Source organism: Ciconia boyciana, chromosome 11 (genome assembly GCF_034638445.1).
Source record: "Ciconia boyciana chromosome 11, ASM3463844v1, whole genome shotgun sequence".
In the NCBI taxonomy this organism is placed as follows: domain Eukaryota; kingdom Metazoa; phylum Chordata; class Aves; order Ciconiiformes; family Ciconiidae; genus Ciconia; species Ciconia boyciana.
Window position 1 is genome coordinate 5044176 of NC_132944.1, and position 18123 is coordinate 5062298.

At 37.4% G+C, this 18123-nt stretch overlaps 1 protein-coding gene across 1 annotated transcript in view; it reads right to left on the bottom strand.

Moving 5' to 3' along the window:
• Window positions 1–18123, bottom strand: part of DOCK3 (dedicator of cytokinesis 3) — a 222533-nt gene that overhangs the window by 66790 nt on the left and 137620 nt on the right. Inside the window, exons 15-22 of the mRNA XM_072875713.1 lie at window positions 12371–12495; window positions 6799–6961; window positions 6199–6305; window positions 5305–5476; window positions 4529–4626; window positions 2525–2608; window positions 2071–2171; window positions 665–746 (exon numbers count right to left, since the gene is read on the bottom strand). Coding sequence (XP_072731814.1) covers window positions 665–746; window positions 2071–2171; window positions 2525–2608; window positions 4529–4626; window positions 5305–5476; window positions 6199–6305; window positions 6799–6961; window positions 12371–12495 — 932 coding nt within the window. The remainder of the gene's footprint in view (window positions 1–664; window positions 747–2070; window positions 2172–2524; window positions 2609–4528; window positions 4627–5304; window positions 5477–6198; window positions 6306–6798; window positions 6962–12370; window positions 12496–18123) is intronic.

The following is an 18123-nucleotide window of genomic DNA, read 5'->3' on the forward strand; positions in this document are numbered from 1 at the left end:
TCTTGTATTTATGTACTTGGCACACTACCTTTCCATTTTACAATTACACATGGTAAAACTAATACTTTATTTATTCTTTGATTTCTCTGTAATAGCACCAAAAATATTCCCGTTGTTTCGTACACCATTAGAGAGCTGTGCCCTCCTGTGAGATCATACTCTCTCTCGTCACGGAACTGTGATTCAGGTCCTGTGCAATGAGAGTTGTTAGAATTTCCATCCAGTTAAAGGCTCATTTATCTGCTTCTTAAAATACTCCAGAACTTCAACCAGTAATACAATGAAGCTGTGTCACAGCCAGAAATGAAAAGCATGTCTTTGATCCACAGCACCTGTGCCCAATACATTTAAAATAACTGCTTCTTGAAGTGCAAGGTGTAGACCACATATATAAATAGTCAGTGCGTATATACTCCTTATAAGTCCCACTTAAGTTCTCCATAGGGCTTTACAAGGACTGAAGGAGACACAATTCTTCCATTTTTTTTCTGCACAAGAGTGAATCTCCCCCTAAAATTAAAATTTTGGCAAAATATTAAAAAAAATTCTGGTTAAACAAATAAGAAGTCAGTGCCAGACTACTCTTGACTTTATTTACAGCTTCCCTGGCCCTTTTGTAGTCGCAGGTGGCAGAGACACACAAATACTCTTATTGAATACATACTCTCATTGCTTCCTGGATGTGGTCTTGGCGTACAAGCTCAGCTGAACGGTCCATGTACCACTTCAAACATCGGATCAGTTCTCTGAAAATAACAGTGAAAAGAAGAGGAACCTTCAGCACTATTTTAAAAATAGTCAGGCACCAAACTTTTTGGTTTTAGGGAGAAATCTATAAAATAGTCTCATTTCACTCCATTTCAGTGGTCAGTGTCCTAGCTACTGAATTACATAATATATACATTTATTTAAGCTTCAAAATCAGAAAATAATTTCTTCTCTGTAATTGACTTAGACCATGAGGAACACTAAGAGAACATCAAAAAGATGTTATTAAAGAGACAGCTTTGATAAAGGCATACTTTTAAGACCAAAACATACTTTTTTTTTTTTTGGTAAGAAATTCCAGATCTCTTCTAAGTAAGAAGTTTTTAGAAACTAAGATCACAAAGAAAATACATGCATCTATTTTCCTAAGTACACAATACTATTTGGACTAATTTAAAGAGTTGTATTAAAAACATGTTTTATTTCAGACAGCAGACTACCAAAAATAATTTGTTTTGTCTGAAAGAGGTGATAATTAACACAAAGCAGAACACCTTTTTACCCTCTGAACATGGACTATGCCTTCTAGTGTTGTATAGTATCTACAGGTTTTTACCTGCCATTGACAGAATATTTTTAATATATATATTTTTAATGACACTAAACTGTGAATGGCTTAAAACAATCAAAACCAATTACAAGCTATTTTTAATAGTTTATTGTGGCCAAAGATAGAATATGCTCAAATATACAAAATAAATGGTCTAAAAGAAAGGAAGACAACATCCTGAATGATAACTGTTACTGCTTTCAAAAATCTGTCTTATTCTCTGATGCAAAACTCAAAAAAGAATACTAGAAAATAAGGCAGAATCTTCAAAGTGACAGTGAAAATTAAGTTTCTGATCTACTGAAATTATACATTTACTGTAATCAAATAGAACACCTTCTTATGTGAATACCTGTTTACTTTGGAAGAGGAAATTACAATTAGCTCTCTAAGCTTTCACACAAGTCTTATAACCCAACATCCTTAAGATAAGAAACGTATATGCTCTTGGTAGCTCATTAGTGCAGACTGATAATGAGCTGCTGCCAAGTGACAGTGTCTCTTCCGTTAAAAAAAGAAAAAAGAAAGTAAGATTTGCCGGTTCAGAAAGGCAAGATAAATTCCCAAGTCTGCTCATTCTTAGCCACAGGTGACATTCAGCAGCTTTTCTCGATAACTGTGCTGGAAAACTTTCATCTGAGTAGTTCTGCTTTTGAAAACCACTGCTAACATGAAGGTTACGATTCTGATGGTGACGTGATTCAAAAGCTTGCTAATACCATCTCTTGAAGTGATGGATGAACAAAACCTACTTGTAAGCCAGTGCTCCTGCAAAGTGCTTCTGAATGTAAGTGTCCATCACAGGTCGAAAATGAAAATACTTGCTGTCACGCAGCAGATTTATGATGAATACCTGTGGGAGGTGAAAAAGTAATCCCACACTAAAAGAAATTGCACATTGTTGCTAGGTGTCTATAAACAAGTTACACAAGCTAAGGAACAATGAAATACATGAGTTTCTTTAAACAGTCAGTAGTTGTGTTATCAGATGTTACTGCTTGCTTCTCCCAAGTGACAGCAAATATTGCTGTCCTCGGATCTGTTGAGGCTATCCCTGCCCTCCTCACCCAAGATTACTACAGAAAACATAAGGCTGGATCCAGCTGAGTATTTCGTATTTCATGGAAGTAAAATACTAGCAACATGATAAGAAACTTAAAACTCACTGACCATGAGATAAAGAAAAGTAACAATTCAGCAGCTTACCAAAGACTGAAAGACCAACAGACCATACTTTTCTGTGTTGTCATCCAAAACTACAAATAACGTGTCCAGAATATCTTGTAGGAACTAAAATGACATGAATAAACAAAGAATTTCAAATTCAATCGTATTCAAAAGAATGTTATTTCCCCCCTGCTTTAATTCTTTCATACATGTTGATATCTTTGTGAAACACTTGCCAAGGACAAACCACTGCAGGTTCATCCATATGATGCGACAGATTTTCACTTGTTTTTACTAAGAAGAATTGTTCTCTTTACAAGGAATATTTCTAAACAAAAATGACAGGAAAACAAAGAGTAAGAAACACGTACCGCACGCCTGATTTGTAAATATAACTGAGTGTTCCTTTCACTGTAAGCTGACTAAAAGTGCTGCCTAACAACAGTGGCAAAACAACTTACTTTCATTCTCATATCATCAGAGTGCATCAGACACTGTTCGTCATCAAATTGAAGACTTGGAAGCACATTAACTGGTGCTCCAAATTATGTTTAGTATTGAAAACTTTTGTTATATGACAGAAAGCAAAGCTTTTATAACAAGCATTAATTGGGTCAGGTTACATACTGCCAATTGTTTCTTTCATCCAGAGCGCTGCGGCTTACTGAATGCTGACCATTCAGTGATTTTCTTTCCTGAAAGCACAGTCCTCAGAAAGGATGACTGTGAAGAAGAATGCCGAAGATCAAGTCAACCGTGCATTCTCTGATGATTTTTTAATCTATCCTAATTAAATTTCTGATGTGGAAAACAAGAAATAAAATGTAACAATTTATGAAGTCTCTGAAAGGATAAAATTTCTTTTTTTCTGAATTATTGCATTCTGTTCTTCATATCCCACTGCCAAAAGGCAGCTGATTTAGGGAGGGAATCAATTACTTCTCCCCTTGGAATAATTTAATCCATATCTTTTTATGCTTTTCACTATAAAAACCAGATACCTGGCACATTAACATTCAAGATATGGCAACATTCACATGAGTTACAGTGAAGTGGCTTTAATCACAAACTACTAATTAAGTGATGGGATTTCTCTTTGGTTTCTTCTCTTTGGTTGTTTGCCATTACAAATTATCTCCTTTTACTTCTAGATTTATAGAAATAAATTCTAGGAAGAGTTCTCAGCGCACCTACAATTATCAGAGGGATATCTGGAATGCACTATTTTGCTGAGACCACAAGTATTCAAACGCATTTTGAAGTTCCTTTGACCTAAGAAAGTTCAGGTCACACAAAGGACTGGCATGTAGAGCAACAGTGGTTACAAAACATGACAAAATTATCAGATTAGGAGATAGACTACTGATAGGTTAGACACGCTAGAGAGCAACTGGTACTCCAGGCAACAGCTCCACTTCACAGTGCTGGGACAGGAAAATGGGTTTGCAGGATGGTTCACTGGCCACTGAGCAAAACTTAACTTTCAAGGTTTCACATTTCTTTCTCCTCTACACAGACGTTTTGGAACACATTTGCAAAACAGAAATGCAGATCAACTCTACTGGCTGTTTGAAAAGGCCAAGTTTTCTGAGTCAGCTCTGTTTTCTTCACTCTAGAAATGACCAACCACACTTACGCAATTTCAGAGAATGTCCTTTACAAAATACTACTGGAACAGATACGTCTGCACAAACACCACTACCAGCGGCTATGGCTACATCAGCAAGCAGTGTGGCTCAACAGGAGTGGGCTTGCAGAGTGGAACAACTGGTGCTGAGGACCTGATACTCGCAGCACATGTGGGTGAGGGAATTTTACTAAGGATTAGCTCTACTTTGATCCTAAGGACTAACTGTCCATTAGTTTTCTGGAGTGTATCTTCCTGTTCAGTTTCATGTCAAAATAAAATCCCAATTCATACACTCTGAGAATTCATAGCGTGAATCAAAAAGTGCAATAAGAGGGAACATTTGGAAGTGGAATGCAGGTCTGAATTCACTTGCTATCACAGGCACATCCAAAGACTATTATTTCATGTTGTACCTTAACAATTTCCTCGCCACTGACATGTCTCAGTCGTCCTAGAATATCCATCACACGATCTGGGTAAGCTTTCCATTTCAGCAGGGCAAGCAAATCCACTGCAGAACAGTGAGAGAAAGAGCTAGAATCCATATGCAGAGGGAAGAATGGCAACCCCAGACCCACCAGAGATTCATTACATGTTACACTTCTGCTCTTGTTGCAGGTCACACTTCTCAGAAAAAAAAATAAGTAAGGGAAAACGAGAAGGAAAATATGGAGTAAGTCCAATACTAACAACAAGGAAATGACTGGAGGAATGGTAAAGTACTTTAAAAAGAGTAAAGACTGCGTTTTTCCCTATGTTACTTGACACTGCACTGTGGACAATCCACTTTTGTCTTCCCATGCTTCAGGGACGTTGCCATAACAAATTTTTATTAGTAACTCTGTAGAAGCTGAACAAAACAAACTTTGGATTGTGTAGAAGTGCTAATGTTGAATTTTTTGTTTTTCATCATTTAGTGAAAATTAACTTCACTTTAACATATTACCCTTCTCTTGCACTCACAGTAATGTCTGTACTTTCTCTGCCATCTGTCAATATCCTTATTGCCTCAAAGAAACAGTTTCTGCGCATTTCAATAGTGTTAGTAAAAAAAAAAAAGGCATACATATGAAGAAATCATAACAAAGGAGTATTTTAGTAAAATAAACAGAGCACAAGCATACCCATCTTATCTCTCTCTTTCATAATCCTTGTTGCCTTGAGCAATTTTGAAGGATCAGCTACTTACCATTCTGGGTCAGTTTGGTAGAAGAAAGCTGCGTGGAGACTGAAAAGGTCTCTTTGGTGCTGCGTTGGAAAATGAGGCTGGAAGGGATGTTGGGGCAGCCATTGTAGTCCTCTTTGCAGCAAGGCAGCCCCAGGTACAGCGCGTGATTGTTAAATGTGCTGTTCTCATCGCACTGCAGGTACAGGACAAGAAATGGAATTGTACCTAGTCTCTCTCGTTCCACATACTCACACCCTGACAGCAATTGCCTAACAGTACTTTCATTGACCTTCTGGGTGCACAAAAACACTTCTAAGAAAAAGCTGTGCTTACCACCTTCAGGGCCTGTACATACACAAAAGAGACCCAGCTCTAGCAAGTGTGGGCTCCTACCCACTGACTCTTACAGAACTTATCACGATCTTCCAACTGTACAACTTAGTGCTGCTGTCTGAAAACCACACTGAAGAAATAAACCAAGGTAAATCAGCAGGAAGAAAAAAACCACTAAACAACCCTCCCCAAAGCCCTTGCTACAGGGTTGCCAAGCTGAAGCATTGGAACATGATGCATTTGAAGTACAGCATAATTTCGTAATACAAAGGTACAGAGTAATGCCATAGGCTGGTAAAACTGCTGAATGCTCATAAACACTAGTATGTTTGAATTCAAAATGGATAGTATTAAGAGAAAGTAAATCATCATTATCTGAAGGGAAAAGGTGAGCTGTACCTAGAATAGAAGGCTGTATCCATGCCTAGTCATGTGATCAGGAATTTATAGACTTTTGAAACTACTATTAATCTGTTCCTCACATACTTCTAATGAGGGGGAAAAAAGACAATGTAATGACCATACTTATTTAAACCGAAGTAGAGATGAGTAGGTGAAAAGCCTGCAGAGAAGAACTGGTACCTTATAAACATAAAGCTCATGGATATCATCCGACAAGGTAGTGCCATCATCTCTCATCAACGGAGTGAACGCAAAACCAAAGAGCTTCTTTTCTCCCTTGTCTTTTGCTGTAGCAAGAGATAGAAATAAGGAATCATATTTGTACATATTCCGTCCATCCATATATACCACAAGGTTATTCACTAACTTCTCTGCACGCCTAACAAAAAGCATGCAGGCTACATAAGAAACAACATACCATATACTATGTCTAATTCTCTGCAAATGATCAACAAGCCTCAAAACAAACACAAACAGGAGGATCATAGTAAAATATAAAACGTACATGCTGTGAAGAAACCATTCTACAGGAAAACACAGCAAAAGAACAGCAGGGGAGAACATCTACAAAATGTTTTGCCCTGCACTGACTGTTCCCGATGTTTATAATGTGCTGTTTAATAAATGTAGCAACCAGCTAATTAGCAGTACACCTTCACTGTATTGTAAGTTGGCACCCCTTTCCTGCTTTCCACCCAGTAACAGCCTCATCCAAATATAAACTGACAATGGAGAGACCTCAGCTTTTTTGGATTTCTCTTGGTTATATTCTGCACTCACTGGAGCAATGTCTGAACTCAAACCGGAGGTGGGACCCACGGAACCTGTCTATAGGGATGGGCAACTTGATGATTTCCCCCCATCGAGGGCTGTTATTGTGGTAAAGGACAAAAGAGTGGTATGCACTCCTGCTCGGCTCTCCTGAGCCCAGGCTGATGCAGTCCTGGAACAAAAGAAAACAGTTTAAATTAAAAGACATCACATCACTACAGATGAGTCATTTTATTACATGGTGATAACCTTTATATAATTCATATCTTTCCGTAGACATAAAGGAAGAGTCAGAAGCAGAAACTCAGGCACAATGAAATCTGAAGTTTTTGAAGAGACCTTTAAATTGTGTTTTGGGTCAAAGGATGAGCTAGGAGACCTATGATACTGGATGAATTCCAGTATCTTATGCTATTATTTAAGTTATTATTTAAGCCAAGTTTTCTCTCGAGCACAGAATAGATACGATAAACACGTAAGTCCAAATATATAAAGATGAGTCCAAAAAAAAAGGACCTAATGGGCCCATCACTTGTAATATTGGACTTTTCTGAAAATATCATTTAATCAGATTTCTGCTTCATTATCCCAGTTCAGAAGTGATACCTGAACTTTTCAAGCTCTTAAAAATGTTGGCTTTTGAAACTACAACCATCCAGCCTCACTGAGTATTCCAGAAAATTCTGATCGAGTTACTTCATTAGCAGTAACAAAGAATTTCTGTTGAATAGTCATCAACTAAAAACATAATGGGATCTAAATTTCTGCTTTTAGATATAAAAAGCTCAGAGATCTTGACCAATCTATGTATTCTCAAAATAGAGATGAAGAAAAACATGAATTGATATTATTTAGGAAATATTTTAGTTTTCTAAAAATTATTTAGAAATCCTTAGTCAGAACATGAGCGAAGGAAGTTAGGAGAAATACTGAAGTCCTGAAATAAGGACAGTAAAAGGTCCTTTGTAATGAAGACATGGAGCGGGAAGCACATTTTTTTATATAAGCACTAACCCATGTTCTAGACCTAGCACTTACAAAGAGATCCAAAAGATAGGACATCTTATAAAACCATGCAGAAAAAAAACAGCTTAGAGATTCTTCACTTTTAGCACCTCTACGGGTAATGAATCCAGGAAGAAACAGAAGCTAAGCAGACCCAGAACGACACATGCAATATAAATTCTGATGTAAAAACACCCACATGGAACAGCATCATGACAAAAACAACTACCGGTCATTTCCCCAAGGCATCTCTAATTCTGTTCCAAGAAAATACCGACAATGTTGATTTGATTTTTTTCATCTGTAATCAAGGAACGATCAAGTCAATTATATTCCATTAACCAGACCCAGTTAGTTTGGCCTGTGGTAATATTCTTCTGGCTTTGCAAAAGTTAAGAATTTGTGAAGAAGCCCAAAAAGAAAGACAAGTTCTCTGGAATTTTGGGATTCAATACAAGAAGAGCCTCCCTGGGCAGAGATTGACTGCAAAGGCTCTAATCCAAACTGAGTGACTGTAGCATATACTCACAAAACTCAGTCTTCTCAAGTAAGTCTTAGTAACCATACGGTATGTGCCACAATCCCAGCATAAAGGCGATTTTTTTAATACAGCAACAAGAATTAACTGTTGCAGATAATAGGCTGGAGTGAGAGCAGTGGTGGCAGTACTAAAAAACAGAACGCCTGCAATATCCCAGTTGTATTTTGTGATAAGAGTAACTTGTTGGGCTTCAACACAGCAATTCCGAAACCTCATTCTGCATTAGGTTCTTAGGAGAAAGTAAAATAGTATTTGTATTTCTTCTGTAAGATACAGTAAAAATTAAAATTTTAATGTCAGCTTTTTTCTGTTGCCTCAAAACATTACCTGCCTTGGCAGACACATGGTCAGTCTTTGAATGCGGTTTCATGCTATCAACCTTAAATAAATGAACAGGTGAAGAGTCTTTCCTTCCGGTTGTTAACTTAGTTTCTACGCATTTATAGCCTGAGGAAGGAGGATTGTTTAATCTTTAATTCTGAATTGTAATCTGCAAAATATAAACATGAAACTAGTCTCTGTACACCTAGTTACCATGAGACCCAAATACGCAGGTGAATTAGAGGGCAGAGGCAAGCAAGGGAAGCTAAACTAGACAAAGTAACAGGTAATAATTTTATCATTTAAGGTATGCCTTGCAATTAATAAGATATTCCTGCTACTGAAACAGAAAGAAGAGTGAGAAATGTGTCAAGGCTTTTTATTTTTCAGACTATATTGAAAGATACTAACAATTGACTAAGACCATTTTGAAAAGGAAATACTCATTTTCATTTTGAGCAGCACTGTATCCTGGGAATAATCTCACCGCTTTCAAGAGGACTATTTCTGGACCAAGCTATACTCAACACCAGGAAGGATTTGAAATAGACGGAATATTCTCATTAACGCTGCGTATGGTTCTGCTAAAGTCTTCACAAAGGCATAATTCAGATTTGGATTGTGCTGCTGGTCAGGAAAAGTTTAGAGATTCTATTCTAGTATCAGATGAAAATTTGGTGGCAATTTCCCCACCGCACTGTGTAACTTAGCACACGCTTTCTCATTTGGCAGTCTGCTTTGGAAAGGCCATAGGTCAGGAACAGTAAAGGATATTTCAACCAAGAACAGTAGTGTTTTGGGGTCATGATTGAACTATGTGTTCTGCCCATACTGTTGCAAGCTTGAACTGGAGTTTTTAATTAGCTTCTCTACTATATCACCTACTGAAAGTTATTAAATTCATGTCATATCTAGACGAAATAGAAGAAAGAAAATAGCTATACTTGACTGTGAAAGCAACCTCAGGTCACGCAAGTGATCATTCAGGGGACAGGGAACCCAAACAAAGCAATTCCCTTCATCAGTACTGCACCAAGCCCTATCCAACACACGCCTTATTCTTAACATGTATATTAAAATGTTATTAGGCTCCTCTTGTCGCAGTCTTTAGTATTTTCTTTTAGATTATGCTGAATGACTGAAATGGAAGTCCTGATCTAGCAGCCTCTTTACAGCTGCTTCATTTAGGAATGAAATTATATTCTGTCTTTGGGTGAAGCAAGCTCCCTCCTAATGGAAAACAGCAGGTCACCACACACTGCTCTAGGTATCCATACCGAAGATTACATAAACCAGATGGCTGCAGTGAAAAATAAGCCATCTAGGGTTTAAAACCAAATTCTTAATATAAAAGGTAAACCAGTATCCATTTAGTGGCATACTAAAATAACCCGGACTAACAGACTGGTGTTAAGTTTTAGGTAAATGGATACCTAGACTTCCCCAAACCCATTGCACAGGTGGGATGGTTAGAACTGATGGAGTTCTTTGTTCCCAGGGCTTTTCACCTGAAGCATGGGGAAGGTTTTGAGCACAAACTTTGCCTGTATTTTACGACTGAAATCTGCATTCTGAAAGTTGAGACAAACTGGAAATCTGGAGTTTATGGAGCTGAATCCTTATAATTTTCAGGGCATTTCTATAGACTTAGTGCAGCCATATACACTTAATAGGGTCAATTGTCTTCTACAAGGACAAGGACATTACCATTGAATGGTAAGATAAGCCACTAAGTCAGAAGTAATTCCAGATGGTTGCCTCATTTGCTTTAACTTTGGTAGATGAATTTGCAGGATTTTTAGATCATGTAGAAACTATGGCAGCGACAAAAACAGAGGAGACGTGATTAGTTTGCAAACTCAGTTCTAAGTAGCTGCTTCTTTCTCTTACGTGCATGTGATTATTCCTTCAAATTGTCATTTAGCACTTTTGAGCTATGCCTCTATATTCAGTTCAACTGATATTCAGTTTTATATGTCATTTTTCTAGTTCTATTTTGCAGTTAAGAGACAACAAAAATGTACCTAAGCAGTGAGAAGGAGCTCAAATTAAAGGGAAGGAGAGTTCAACTTCTGTTGTCCTTGATGGCCCTTTTACTTATTTTTCAGTAGATATGAGAGCTTATACCTTTGAGTATTCCCTATGTAGAAAAATTCTGCTGTCTGCATATTTGAAATACAATGGACCTTAGGCATCATTAGATGTCATGAACCAAAGATCTCCCTGATGTAAACAAAGTACCTTTGCTGCTTTGACTGCAACTATACAGAGGAGCAAGAACATAAAAACTGGTATAAAGATTTTCCTTTAAATATGTGGTTTAAATTTAAAAAACACAAAAGATCCTTTATATGTAAAGTCCCTCCTTTATGACAAATGTTCACCTGATTTTTTCCTAATCAGACTGACTCCCTTTTACTAGTCTTTGTTTGTTTGTACCATATCTGTTCCACTATCCCACGTAAAGCCCTGAAGCACTGTTACAGTAGTAATAACAGGCAGGGGTAAGAAAAAGATAACTTAGTATCTGTGAATGACCATTCCAACCAAAACCACAGAAGTAGTTAAGGCTGATAAAGTCTAGAAATTATATGGCTTTTATACTTAATCATTAGCCACAGTTACAGTATAATTAGCTACCATTATGAACATCAGCATGTGAAGATGCTGATATCGCAGTTTGGAGGGTAAAGACCTACACTGGTCTTTGGCAGACCGCTGTGAAATAAAGCGATGATTAAAAATATATCACCCAATGTGAAAGGTATGCCTAATGCAATTAAACAGAAAAGGATTGTGATCTTCCTGCAACAGCTATGAGCACAACCCAGTTCCTTACAAGAGAGATACTTTACTTTTCATGAAATCACAAGCAATTGTAGTAATAAAGGAAAAGTTCTCCTTTCAATTAAAAAACCACACCGTGGCAATGACTTTGGTACACAAGCACTTTGGTGTTTAGACGCTTCTACGATAATGGCTACAAAGGCCATTTTATTGCAGTGGAGGTAAAAAAAAAGTTATGATTAATGCATTTTAATGCAGCCATTTCTCCATTTCTGACTGATGTTCATGTCAAAATACTTTCCGTTTACTCCTCTATCCTCACACCCTCCCACCCCACACCAAGCTGACGTATCTACTTTCTTCTCTTCAATAATGCTAAAAGCAAGAACAGAGGAAGAAAGAAAATCATTCAATATCACCATACAGCCGGAATGGAGCCATCCCAGGGTGATAGTCAAGATCTTGGAAATACGGCTACTCAAATTTATTTTCCAAAACGACATTCAGTACCATAACTCCAACAACCCAGATTTAAAAGTCTCTCAATTTCATTATGTTGTCCGACACACATTACTTCATTTTAGATATTTGTCATATACTCTTCAGTTCTGACTACAGTTACTCTAAATTTTCTTTTTACGATAGCCATTGACATCACATTTTGAAATTACGTAAGCTTTTCAGTTTATGAATATTTTCTCCAAGTCCTCTACTCCCATATAGGGGAAGTGCTCCAAATTCTTTCAAATCTATAACTGACCATTTCCTTCATCATAATATATAGTTTAAAAACTTAGCCAAAAAAAAAATAAAAAAAAAAATCTAGTTTTAGTTTAGCACGTCCCTTGCATCAGAGACACCAAACCAAGAGAACATGTCCATGGAGAAGCAGATGGCAGCTGAAGCTCAGGGGAAATAAGCACTTACCTTCAAGATCTCTCCGTCCGCATAGAGCACATACATGGTCACTTCAATGTTCTTCTGCACACTTTTCCCACCTCTTTCAAAGTCTCCCTTCTCTAGTGTCAGGTACAAGTCATTGCGTATATCACCTACAGTAAAAGAGTGGGGTCACGTGCTTAAATTCAACAGGGAAGACTCAGTGCCTGTGTGCAACATATTTTGATTCTGCAAACCGCCCTCTGTATTCTGCAAGACGATGGCTGATGCCCAAATCATTCCAAGCAGCAAGTTAATTGTTAATAAAGATGAACATTTTAATATCAGTGCATAAAATCAGACCACTGTTAGTAATGCCTTTATTAAGTGTGAACTCAGAATCAAAACTTGCTTTTATTGTGTGTAAGGGAAAAAAAAATCTACTACTTTGTCTAGTTAGCTGATTTGGAAGTATCAGGCTAAGCCTGACAAAACATCATTAACATCAGACTTCCCATTTCCAATATATTTTAAGAAAAATAAGTACTTTTGTGACGATCAGCAGAAAATTATGTTCAGTTAGCTTTTCAAGTATTTTCTATATTTTCATAATTTCTTTTTATCATAACAACAAAATAAAAGCAGCCTTTTTGGAAACCTGATTGTAATTCAGTTCAGACGGATTAAGAAGGAATATTTTTTTTTTCCCCCTAGATTTTTGGCTAGCCTCTGGTATCCATATGCATGAATATAAGAAAGCGGGCAGTATGGATACTTGCCAATTTCTCACTACCTCATTTTCAAGAGCTTTCAGAGCAAATGACTATATTGAGAAATACAAATGCTAGCATCTCTCTCAGCATCTTGTTACCCTGAATTTGACAGATTCTAGCTCACTTTTTTTTTTTTTTAAAGAATCCGATTTGGGAAACTCTGCTTTCGAAACTAATGCAGTCAATTCTAAAGCATGCACCAAAAGGATAGCAGGTAGCACCTATTCTTCTGTTAAGATTTACTGTCACTGTTTCATGATGGCTCACTTACCACTTCTTTTTATTTACTTGCCACAAAGGCAAACATACTAAAGGGCAATGTATAAAAATACAAAAAATTAAAACAATAAAAAATGAAACCCTTTCAAGGCAAGTATTTTGTTAAGCAGCCTCAGGAGTCTAAATAATGAAGTAATGGAATGGTCATCCAGCAAAGCAGAGACTCCTTGAATGTCTGATTTCTTCCACCCCAGTACTTGGAGAAGCTGATGCAGTTAAATCTGTTTATTAATCAGAAGCACAATGAAATAGGCAGCGTTTGCTTTCAGGCAGTGAGGGATATCCTTTTGTGTCTGTCAAAGCAGTACTTCAAATTCTTCTTGAATTCTATAACCCCACAGAATTTGTTCCTTAATCTACTGTAGGGACAAACAATAGAAGCTTTCAGTCCTGTCTTTACTTTCATTTTTATTTCTGGACATAAGTACAACTTTCTAAGCATGGAAAATACAGTGCTCTAGCTGACTTCCAGTGCTTTCTGCTAGGAACTCTTTATGAATGGAAATCTGTATGCAAAATGTCCTCCTTTTTCATCAACCTCGCTCTCACTGCGGATTCACGCAGAGCTGACTGCTTGAAACACCTCACAGTTAGATGTCTGAAAATGCTGTGGTTCATTAACGGGGAAAGATGACAGCAAGAGGCTGGTGAAAGACCTCAAATATTTGATCTGTTGTTTCTCATCAAAGAATAGTCATCAAATGCAACACTCCACGGTCCACAACAACAGAGGAAATTATCTTGCTGTTCAAAATCAAGCTAAGCTACCTATATGTTGACTATAGGAATATCAAGGAAATACAAAACTCATCGCAAAAGGTAGTTTAAGCAGGGACTTTTGTTTTGAAAATCTTCCTGCTTAACCGACTCCCTCCTTTTTTCTTAGCACTTTGCACAATGAAGAAAAAAGTTTCAATTTGTATGGTACAACTCTTAATAGAAACTAATTGTACTCACTATAATTATCATTTTGGAGCTTCCTATTTATGACCTCTTTTCTGGAAGACAGTCTGGCTACGCAAAGTCCAATGTCAGATAGCAAATAATTTTCCAGCCTCAATTAAAGGCAGCATTTGGTTATATATAGCATCTTATCTTCCATTAAGCTTAACAGGAGGGATATTACTTCACTAATTAAAAAAAAATGCCTTTGGGGTGGGGGGGTAGAGGAATCTAAAAAACAGTGGATTTGCATCAAAATGAAGAAAAAAGAGGGGGAAGAGTATTTTAGTGAAGTACAATGGTGCACCTTCTCTTGTAAAAATATTGTCTATTGAAACCTAAAAAAATAGAAAAGGTCATTACATATAGTAAAAATAGGAAAGTAAATGTATGTAGCAAAGACAAAAAGCATTTAGCTATCAGGTATGGAGCCCATCATTTTCTTGACAATCTGGAGTTTAAACTACAAACTCAAACAATTCCATTTATTTCAGTGAAAATAACCTTACTACAAAGAAGTATTTCCTTTTCCCAACACATTAGTTAACCACATCTCTTGCTGAGTCCTCGCAAGCCTTTTTTTTCTCCAACTGCTACTGGTTTTGAGGGGTTTGAGCTCAGATGCACAAATGGGCTGCACAGAAACTAGAGCAAATGTTGAACACAGAGCAGTTTATTAAAAATTTTATTTTGAGTATGCAAATCGCAAGGCTAGGGAAAACATTCTGCACAACACCACACAAGCGCACGAACAGATAGTGCAGTGCAGCTTGCATGTGCCTAAACAAAAAGTGTGATCAGTACGATCAAGAAGTGATCCTTGTCAGCTCTAACACAGAATGACAGCTACGTATCAAGTCAAAAAATCTTGGCAGAGAGAGCTCTTCCCATATTTCATTCCATTGTAAAAAGAAAAAGATTAAAGAACTCGTCTAACAAACCAGACGATTCACGCCCTCTGTGCGGCAAACTACTGTACAAACAGTACTGGCTCTGAAGTGACGACGACTCTTGCACTTGGAGAGAAAAACAGTTTGCTACACCAACTTGGATCACTTAGGGCTCGCATCTTCACAAATAGGGCAGTGCAGATTATACAACTGGGTTAGCTGTGGCCTCCTATCATTAGTACAGGAATAAAAACGTGCTAGAAGGCTAGTGGGCCAAAGTATTTATAGACTAAAACCTGCGGATGACATTTTAAGCTGAAGTCTCTGTGTTAGATGGCTGTCAAGGATGAACTGAAAACCTAATGAGAGTTTTCAGAATGGTATTTGTTTTAAAGCCCTTCTCTCTACAATTTTTTTCAATTTAAAACCAAAGGTAAACTGCTTTTTAGCATAAAACACGTGCAGTTCTAACATATGCAGTTACTAATTCTTTATGAAACGTCTTGAAAGATAGTATTTTTCGCAATATCAAAAAAGAATTATTTTCTGATGTGTTATGCAGCTCTTTACCCTCTCGTCGCCTTCACGGGGGTTTTGTTCTGTTTGTTTGTTTTAACCTATTTACAAAGCCTTACGTCAAATGTACAGTTGTTTCAATTATAAATCATAAATTATAGCTTGGAGGGGGGGTCGCTTACATTAAAATGAAATCCTTTCTCATATCACCTGAAACTTTTTTAATGGTAATGGGGAAAAAAAAGGAGTGGTGGAAAAGGCTACATGAGCCATATATTGGGTTTGTGTTTACAATATAAAGAAACGTACTGGAAGACTTCCAAATAGTTATTTACCATTTTCAAGACTTAATAACATTAAGTAGTCCAATGGCCAATAATTGTCTAGTATCTATTAGAGTAAGTAGGAGATTTACCCTGATAAGGTTTGTAGGTTTTCCACTACAAGACTAACCAGCTCCTTGAACTGAAATGTAGTAACAATTTACAGAAACCATCTGCATTTAATCTAACACTTTTTATTAAGGGACCCTAAAAGATTTTGTACACTGAGGACAGGAATGGTCCCTGTTTTATAGAGGTGAATATTATTGTGTCGAAAAAAGGTTACATAATTCACATACAGGAGAAAGAGGCAAACAAATCTCTACATCTTGATTCTAGCAAGTTTGTTTTCTAAGAGGTCAATGTTCTACGACCCTGCGAACCCGTAAAGGACACGTAACATATCCCTGTGAGCTGGGGAAAAGTGGCAGCTCACAACATTCAGGATGTGCAGGTCTAGTTTCAAGTAACTTAGTAAAACAACTGTGTTTACCAGAGAATCTTCATTGGCTTTTTTAAACTGAAAGTTTAGTCTTTTACAATTTAAGCAGCCAAGGATATAAAAAACAATCATCTATCAAAATTAGTATTTATGTCTGTATTTGTCAAATTGTTGAGATGGTCCTGCTTACTTAGGCCCACACTGTGGTATCATGTCTACTTGACTCTCTAACATCACTGGGTTAGCATCTTTTTGAAAATACTGGCATTTTACAGAAAGAGTGCCAATAACCCCTGGAGCGTGAATGGGCAAGAAGGACCCTCGGAGTATCCTCCACAATGGCTTATGAAGAAAAAACAAAACCATAAATTTATGTCCTAGATATAAATGAACATCCCCACAACTGGAGTATGTCACCATCACCCCGCTAACTTCAGTGAAGTTACAGCAATTTAAACCACTAAGCGTTCGACTCTGTAAGAGACTCAGTCCAGCAAGTAACTAAAATCTTTGAGACAAACTATAAAATGTAGGATACTTATATTAATGGAGAGTGTTATAATGTGCTCTGGCTATATCTGTTCTAGCTCCTTACAATGGTAACTGCTCTTCTTGCCAGCCCAGAGTACCATATTAAACCAGGCGTTCCCTTGATGGACAGCTCTTCTCCGCAGCAGCGTTGGAGGCCAGTGCACAAGAGCAGGGTGCCAGTAATTGCATCCTGGTCTCTAACAGCATACTACACCCTTACTTTAAGTTCTAACTTTCTCCAAATGAAAAACATGCAACTACTACTGAAGCGCAGTAATTTCAACGCAGAAGAGGTTAACAGACCGAGGCCCACAAGCAGCTTTGTGATCATCACGTTGTTTTTTCAAAATAAATGGACTAAAGGAAAAAACTGACACAGTGCACTCTATGGGAAGTGCCTCAAACGCACGCTGGCCTTCTTTCTGGCTGACCATTATGGACTTGTTCTCAATCCTGTCTCAAAAGATTAAGTGTGACAGGCCTCACACTGCATGATTTTCCCTTGCCATAGCAGTGAAGTCATCTTTGACACGGGCGTAAAAATCTGCTGTCTTGCCCGCTGTGTTACTACTTGCCTGTTAAAATTAAGAAGCCTGGTATGGTCGGTCAGTCTCTGGGAATCACATTAGATCCGTTTCTGCAGTTTATTTCTCTGCCCCTTCGCCAGTCAGTCACTAATTTTTTCAGGGCCTATATTCTTGAAATAGTTATAGTATGCAACTATTAACATTATTGTGAGTAATATTACAGCAGCAAGGGGAAACACAGCTTTTATCTACTGCCTGGATAGCAAATTAAATTAACTTTTTTTTTTCCTATAGAGAGAACATTACACAAGTTTAACTCTGGGTGTTTCTCTAGCTTTTGGTGAACCGAACACTCAGCTGTTTCAAGGAAAAGGAACAAACAATATTTACTAGATTATTTGCTATCCATTGTTCGACTTCTATGTCTAGAAAAGAATTTATGCAATGCTCTCTTTAAACGCAATTATTTCCCTCAAACAGTTTCCTTTCAGTAGCGGTGAGTTGATTTTTAATATATTTTTTCTTATCTCCTCCAGTTCAGTATCTTAACTTTCCATTTCTGCAAGTTTATTAATGAC